The 8,043-nt window shown below is 40.6% G+C and overlaps 1 protein-coding gene across 4 annotated transcripts in view; it reads right to left on the bottom strand.

Annotated features, from left to right (window-relative positions):
* Nucleotides 1–8,043, bottom strand: part of PXK (PX domain containing serine/threonine kinase like) — a 46,817-nt gene that overhangs the window by 26,233 nt on the left and 12,541 nt on the right. For all 4 annotated transcript variants that reach the window (XM_019504868.1, XM_019504867.1, XM_019504871.1 and 1 more), the window contains exons 4-10: nucleotides 5,686–5,763; nucleotides 5,177–5,250; nucleotides 4,657–4,731; nucleotides 3,138–3,242; nucleotides 2,820–2,921; nucleotides 1,727–1,888; nucleotides 291–408 (exon numbers count right to left, since the gene is read on the bottom strand). In XM_019504868.1, the coding sequence (XP_019360413.1) occupies nucleotides 291–408; nucleotides 1,727–1,888; nucleotides 2,820–2,921; nucleotides 3,138–3,242; nucleotides 4,657–4,731; nucleotides 5,177–5,250; nucleotides 5,686–5,763 (714 nt within the window). The remainder of the gene's footprint in view (nucleotides 1–290; nucleotides 409–1,726; nucleotides 1,889–2,819; nucleotides 2,922–3,137; nucleotides 3,243–4,656; nucleotides 4,732–5,176; nucleotides 5,251–5,685; nucleotides 5,764–8,043) is intronic.

Genomic DNA, 8,043 nt, shown 5'->3' on the forward strand with positions numbered 1-8,043 from the left:
TTTTCTTTTTTTTTTTTTTTTTTTTGAAGTGGGGTGGGAGAAAAGAATACATTCTTTGTGATAAAGGAACCTCTCAGTAAAGAAACAAGCAAATAGCATACATTTTTACTGCAGTTGCTCCATTTAATAAATAGTTACCCGGCCATCAAATTCACATTCTAAAAGCACAGGACGTTTTGGGTAGGTTTTACTGCATTCTAATATGATATGAGCTTTTGGTTTGTTTAAAAGGAAAGGCAGGTAAGAAATATTTGTAAGCAAAGGACAAGAATTAACAACAGCGTACTGACCAACAGACATCGATGGGGCAGGAGGGAAGCTGTCCACCGGAATCGAATCTGGAGGCCTCCCATAAGTCATTTCATACAGTAAGTGACCAAAGCAATGAACATCAATGCCTTCTAGCGTCTGCAGAAGAAGAAACAGCTCATTAAGACCAACACACTGTGCACAGCAATATTCTGAAACCTATCTAATTCCTGAGAGGAAGAGTGTGGTCTTATGCTGAAGACACCACATTTGGGCTCTGGCAATTTAGGTTCTAGTCCCAACTGTCACAGACTCTTTGTGTAATCCTGTCCTAGTCACTTCACTTAGTACCTCTACTCCCCCACCTGATGGATGGGGATGATTACACCCTTCTCCTCAGCCTTTGTCTTTTCTATTTATATGTTACAACTTGGAAGGCCTAGTTGTCAGATCACACGTACAAAGTGCACTCAGTCTGAATGCACACACTACTGTAATGCAACTACAATAACTCCCATAAGGAAGTATCCACCTGACACTTTTCATGCAATTAACATTACAGATTAATTATTGACCAAATGTAGTCTTGCCAGAACAATCTTTATTTGTACAAAATATTCAAGGAGCATTCTTCAAAACCTTATACTGAAGTGAAATATTTCCCTAGCACATCTAACAGTAGATAACAAGGTTTAATGAAGTAGCACTAATTGATACTGATTTCCAGCCAGAGGACAAGCAGACAAAAACAAAAGTATCCCCAGAAGACCATTATTTGTACAAAACACCAGTGCATATTTAGTAGATTTGAGTGTGTCTAGCATACAGAGTTAAATGTTAAAAGGGGATAGTTGTCAGTTTTGGGAACTGCATTTTGAAATAGACAGAAGTAGCTTCCCTTATCAGCCAAGACATTAGTAAATGTTGATGGCAGTGATAGATTCGGACTAACCAGGTACTTTCTGTCATTTCTTTAACAATGCAGTAAACCTGTTTAACAAGGTCAGCACCTGCTGTCCCACGTGATCACTTCTGGGATTTATTATAGCCAATGCTTGCAGGCAAGACAAGACACAGGCTAAGACCCTACAGTGCAACAAGGTAGATTTGCCAACAGAGGTGGTGGCATTAAATGTAGTATCTTTTGTAGAAACACAGCAAACTGCCTGTGGTAAAGAGGCGAGTATGAACTGGGGAAAGCTAGAATTCTATATAATGCCTCTAGCCTACTTATCTCTGAGGAAGAAAAAAAATCCCCATTTCAATCCAGAGATCGAGTTTAAATCTAGCACACTCCTACTGAAGATGTACTTTCCAGAACAGCACTATTATTAAGACAATATTGTTAGGGTTGATAGACTAAGTTGTTTTTGGTTTGTTTGTTTTTTGTCTAGCACAGTCTGTCTTACTATCACATCTATGACAAATTTTCACACACAAAATATCAACTCAAGCCTTTATTTTTTAAATAACTTACATTAATTTTCCGAAACTGTGAAAAATATGATCGATAAAATGATGGAAGTCCTAGCAAGGAATTCTCTAGATCTAGCAATTTGCATGTATCACCATCCAACATCACATTGGCAGAGTGAAGATGGCCATAAGGAAATCCTTTTTCATGCAAGAATTTTAATACCTAAACAAAGAGAGAAGGGGGAAAAAAGGTGTCAATGCAAGGAAGTCTGTTTGGGCAGAGCTTGGAAAGGCATGAAACCTATTTAAAAGAGAAAGCACTGGATGTATAAGCTCCCCAGCATCTGGAGCTTTACATTTCACCCATTCAGCTCCCATCTTCATTCACAAGAACTGTCCTGCAGAATGCTTGCTTGTACTCTTTTTCCATGGCCACAGGAGAGGGCCCTAAAGAATGGAAGCAAATTTGACCTCTTTTCACACAGTCCTCTACCCCTGTTTCCCAGAAACCTCCATTTCTGCACATCAAACAAGAAACAGTAGGCTAAATGGAGGGTACCGAGGATAAGAGGACACAAAGTGTTTTTATTTAAACTAGCTAATTTTTTTTTTTAACTGAACAAAGTGTTTAGGTTAGGTGTTTTCTGAAGTCTGCAAAACATTTTCTGATGTCAGCTGTGGCAAGTATATGATTTAAAGAAATCACTGTCAATTTTAATGGAATAAAAAACTGTTTGGAAAAAAAAATTTCAACTTCCTGATTCTGTACCCATTTTAAGCATTAGAATGGTAATAAGGGTCTCCTCTCTTCTCCCCCCGCACCTATCAATACGCGTTTCTGCACCCGCACGGACTGAGTAAGTCCCCATCACAGGAAGTGGTTTCATACAGGCAGATCCCGGCACTTCTGTAGAGCTCCAATTACATCACTGAGGGCTTGACGGGAGTTTCTCATTGCAGAAGGGGGGGACATATAGTGGAACTAAAAGCACGCAAAGTGCTGTCACATGCACAAAATCAAACGAGCTAAAAAGGGGGAAAGATGCTAGCTTCTTGCAGTTACAACAATCTTAGATGTAAAATGCATGAGGACATTTTCAAGGTGATAACCTCCCTTTCAATGCAAGAGTAGTTTAACATTAAAAGCCATATACCTCTAGTATTTGTCTCCCAAATGTTTTTATTTGCTGAAGTTCAAGACCTTGGATTTTTTTGGGATTACAGTACTTTTTCAGGAATGGCTCTTTTGGTTTTGCCTATAAAAGAAATACATAGTTTTAATGAACATTAAAAAAATGCTACCTTTAGTACGTTAACTATGAAAGAAACTGAATTATCTTGATTTACTCAACTGTATATGATAAAAAGGTATTTTTTTTACTGTTATAAGATATATTCTACAGACTACAAAGTAACCAAACATGGCAGAATATTTTCCTACATTTAAGCTGACAAGTCTAAAACTACCTTACCTTATAAATAAGATCTTTTAGCGTTCCTTTCTCACTGAATGGTCTGATTACCAGCGCAGAGGATTCATTGGCTGTAGCAAAAGTGACCTTGTAAATGTAAGGGTGCTGTCGAGACAAGAGGCCGTTATTAACATTTAGCTACCTAATTTACAGCAAATTCACTTTTTCACTCAATTCACACAGGACAGTACAGATACCCTGAAGTAATATCAGGTTTTTAATTTTTTGTTCAAAGTGACAAACCAGTCTTTGTTAGTGACATCACCTTACATTACCAAGTATCCAGACTTAAGTTAAGGCTATCTGTAAAACTACCATAGCAGGAGCTTTATCTGACTTCCATCAAAATCAACAAGACTTTTACTACATGTTTTAGTGAGGGCTGAACTAGGCTCCTGTTTTGTAATCCAAAATGAGAGATGTACGTAAAACACTCCTGAAGACAGCAGAGGATTTTGCAATCTCTTCCCTTCCTGCAACCCCTCTACCCCGCTCAGTGCCCAAACTTGCTGCGTGTGGCCTTCTTGCTGATCTCTAATCAGATTCATAGCTTCCTGCTTAAAAGGTAATATAGACTCAGTCCTGTAAACACTTTTTCAAGTGAGCAGTCTTACTGTAAGTACTGAGGAACTGTATGGTATAAAGATATCCTTGGTTGTGCATATGAGGCAGAAGGATTCTAAAAAACTGAATGGTGATTTCATAGTCTCTTCAGAAGTTTCTGCAGTAATTCTGTGCAAGTGGGGGCTATTTATTTTCTGCAGCAACTTGTTTCCAAGTTTCAGGTGGGTTTTCCCCTCCCAGTTTCAAAAGGTTGAAAATTTGGCCATAAGATTAGCCTCAAACTGACAGAGCAAGAGCAAGGCATCAGCAGGGGTGCATTTCTTAGCTAACAACTCCACTAAACGTGTCTGTTTTCAAGTTCCAGGACTGCACACAGATGTTTAATAGTTTCAGAACATCCCTCCCCAGCTGGTTCTCACACACTTAGCAGAGTCCTAAAGCTGCGACTCCTACTGAAGCCAGAAAATACAACTCTGTATTCAGACAAACCTGCTTGCTGGATCCACCCTGCAGCCATCTCTGTAACACAGAATGCTATCAATACTGCCTCCCACTGCATCTCCAGATTCTAAAGAAAGTTTTTTTGCATGTCCTAATGCAAACATTACACAGATATGCACTGCAGCTTTAAGACACCTCTGAAGCAGTGATAAACAATTACATTTAGGCAGCATGAAAATCTTGGAGATTTACAATCAGATCTGCCATTAACTCCCAGTATCTGTCCACAATACTGTAAAAGAAAAGCACCATCATCTGCCATAGCTTTGAAATTCCTGGCATTACTTTCTAGGAGAAAGAATATTATCTTACAAAAATGTGGGAGGCTTAATTAGGGTCTGAACAACTACAGTGCAACATACTTTTCTGTTAGACTGCATGCACTTGCAGGATTAACCCTTGTCAGGGATCATTTTGATTGGCACACTGTAGAAGTCACCAAGTTAATACTCACAGAGCAAGCAGAAAGAAGTTTCACAGCACATTGCAACTCTTTGTCAGACAAGAATTTATCCGGGCCTAGGTCAGCCTAGAAGTAAATACAAAGGCAAAAATCGAGAGGCATCAGCTCTATTCCACAAAGAAAAAAAGATGACTAATAAAGGATTGATTAATAAAGTCACTGAAATGCTGCTGCTGCAAAAGATACCCCTAGAGAGTAGTTAAGGGCAATGCTAACATGAGGTAACTCTGCATGCATCCTGAAAAGAAACAAATCTTTAACTAACTTAGCGCAGGAAGTTTGCACAGCAACAACTGAACGCTTCAGAAGGCCAGACTCCCAAGTCTACCTGCTTCTGCTTTTCACATATAGAACCTGACACAATGATACAAAGCCAGGCATCCCTAAAAGTACTAAAGATGAACTTAACATTGTTTATGGCTTGGTTGGGGGACAAGCAACAGATTTCTTTGGCTTATCCTTTTTTAGCTGTCTTAAGAACCTGAAAGAAAGATACAATCTGCACGCATACCCAGCTTAGCATTAGTCGCTCCTTTGGTTGATTCTTAATCTTCATTAAGAAATACTTCTTACGTATTCTCCAGCCTAGAAATAAACAGTCAGCACAGTTTCATTAGAATGGCCACTTAATCACAGAAGTGGTTACAAGTTAATTTTCTACATATTATTTTTTAAAGAAAAAAATGTCTTCTGATCTGCCTACGCATGTCTCTCAGTAAAGTAGCCACCAATGCACAAAAATTATGACAAAATAGACAGTTACATCAATTACTTAAACCCTCTCTACTTGGTATCATTATGGAAACATGACATCCTCCATCAGGTTCACCTGTATAAATACTAGCAACATTGAGACAAGTTAGAAAATACACACTGCCTTCATGATTTTCCAGTTAAATGGAAGGATACCTATGAAATATGGAAGGAGAGAGAGCTGACAAACATTCTCTCCCCAAGGAATGGCGACATGGCAACAATATATTCCCCCTTTGCTATAGATACAAGCTACTGATTTCTTACCTATATCTTTCAGTGGTTCTACGACCTCCCACTTTGGCTCTGACCGGAAGAACATTGAAACATGCTGTAAGGCAATTTCTGTAAAGAAATATTTGAAAGTCTGTTAATATTGCACACACATTAGTGAATGCTCACGGCCAGAAGCGAGCCTGCAGGGATTCAGGCTTTGCTTCATTCATGTCAAGGCAGCACTTGGTAAATATACATGCCAAGTCACCAAAGATGATTAAAAAGCATTCAAGTCCTTTGCTGTGAAACAGTTCAGGTCCCCAAGGAAAACAGTTCAAGCCATCTGGCTTAGAAAAACTTGGCTCATTAACTTTGCATTAGGTCTGTGCTAGAAGCGAACCTGAGCTGCATCCCCAGTCCAAAACACTCACAGGTTTAGAACTAGCAAAGTTCTAAACCAAATCAAAAGCTCACAGCTAGGATTCCCCCACAGCTGGGCTGCATCACACCATGTCAAGAAAGATCTCTGCTGTTTGTTCCTAATGCACTATTTAAGGTCAACCTAATTTCTGTTTGCTCGCTCATTGTTATATGCAAACTATTCACTGTTAGTTCCACTACTAAGCAGAGCAGTGAAGCCGACTAGGTCAAAGGCACTCACTTTTCCTAGACATTCCACTATCAGTATCCAGCACGTAACTCTGAAAGAATGAGATCCTTCCAGACTGCTGGAGGCAGACAGCATTCTCCCACAGCTGGAAACACAGTTCTGCCAAGAGCTCACAAGGCAACTGCAGTGCAACTGGTGGGCTGGAGGAAAGTGTGCCAGCAATGAAACTTCTCCAGTATCACTGAGCTTGACAGAGACCAACAGCATAAGCACATAAGAATGTCCTGTATTTGATCTGACCCACTCTCTCAGCATGGCTGTAACAGTGTGTGGAAGTGTGCTGAGAAAAGGGAGAAATGGTGCAAGTCATTTGTTCATTAGTCCAATAGCATGAACCAGGGCTGTCCAACTAGCAGCCTGTGGGCCACATGCAGCCCACAAGGGGTTTAAATACCACCCCCAGGCTCCCACCAGGCCACCACTACCCTTACTGCTCAGGCTGCATTAGCAGCCCCCCACTTCAGCTTCTGTTGTGGTATGAAGTTAGCCAGCCTGGGCATAACACGACCAGTCTGGCCACGACTCTGACTACTGACATGAGCATATAAAATTCTATTGGCATTTGCCATAATAACAGCAATCTTCATGAACTCATTTGGAACTAATACGGATGTGACAGTATTTACAAAATCTCCACTGTCCATATTACTAATGGTTTCAGGTCTCTTCCACAACTTACCATAACTGGTGAGCACGGTGTTTAAGGACAGTTCTTTGCAGCTGAGATGCAGCAGCCTCTAGGATATTTCACAATGGGAGAGCAAGGACACAGATGGAACACACGCAATAAACTTCTGCTTTGCCATGTTGGGCTTTTCCAAAAATACAGTTTGCACTTTGCAGTTCATAGAGGAGGCAACTTTATATCTTCTGAGGTAGGTACGGATATTCAATTTATTCATGGGTTAAAGCTACTGGACTGAAGGGTTTAAAAGCTCATTTTCAGGGATGCAGGAGGCTGCCCTTTTACATGGGTACTGGAAGTCTTATACATTTTGGTTCTCACATCATGAACTGCTGCTTACCAGAGAGTGCCTGCTGACCACCACCCGCTTCTCACTACAATCCTGAGGACCTCCCTCAGTGCCCTTCACACCCACCTCACTGCAATGAAGCAAACTATAAATAAGTAAGAGGCAGCAGAGGAAAGAAAAAAAAATCAATGGTAAGGCCGTATTTAATATACTTTCAGCTGTCTTTACTGCAAGTCAGAGACAAAAAGAGGACCTAGAATTATCTAGATTAAGAGCACTCTGTAAACAACCAGCAAGAGCTCTATGGACCCATCTGTGAGCTGCTTTTATTGTATTTTAGTGTTTCTGTATTTTGGGTTGCACAAACTGTTTTCAGTCATCCAGATCAGAAGAGTTCCTGGTCTCCCACTACAGGAGTTTCACCACCATTTAATTTCGTTTGAACAGTTTCAAAAAGTAAACATTTTCCAAGTTTGGGAAGTCTCCACGACATTATATTTTCCCTCCTCTTCTCCTTGCTTGGTACATGGGGAAGGATGGAAGAAACGCAGAAGTCCAGAAATAATAGGGAAAACGAGAAGCAGGAGGTGGGGGCAGTCGGGTGGCTGTATTTGCACAGCAAAGTGCAGCAAAATGCCTCCCCCTGCCTGGCTGGACTGCTCCCCAGCTAATAAGTTTACAGCAGGACCTGTCAGTCTGCAGCGTGAAGTGACCCTCATCCATACACCAAACCAGGGGCACTGCACAGCGAGTTCAGTGCTCATT

The sequence above is a fragment of the Gavialis gangeticus genome, unplaced genomic scaffold (genome assembly GCF_001723915.1).
Source record: "Gavialis gangeticus isolate Ggan-Ray unplaced genomic scaffold, GavGan_comp1, whole genome shotgun sequence".
Lineage (NCBI taxonomy): Eukaryota > Metazoa > Chordata > Crocodylia > Gavialidae > Gavialis > Gavialis gangeticus.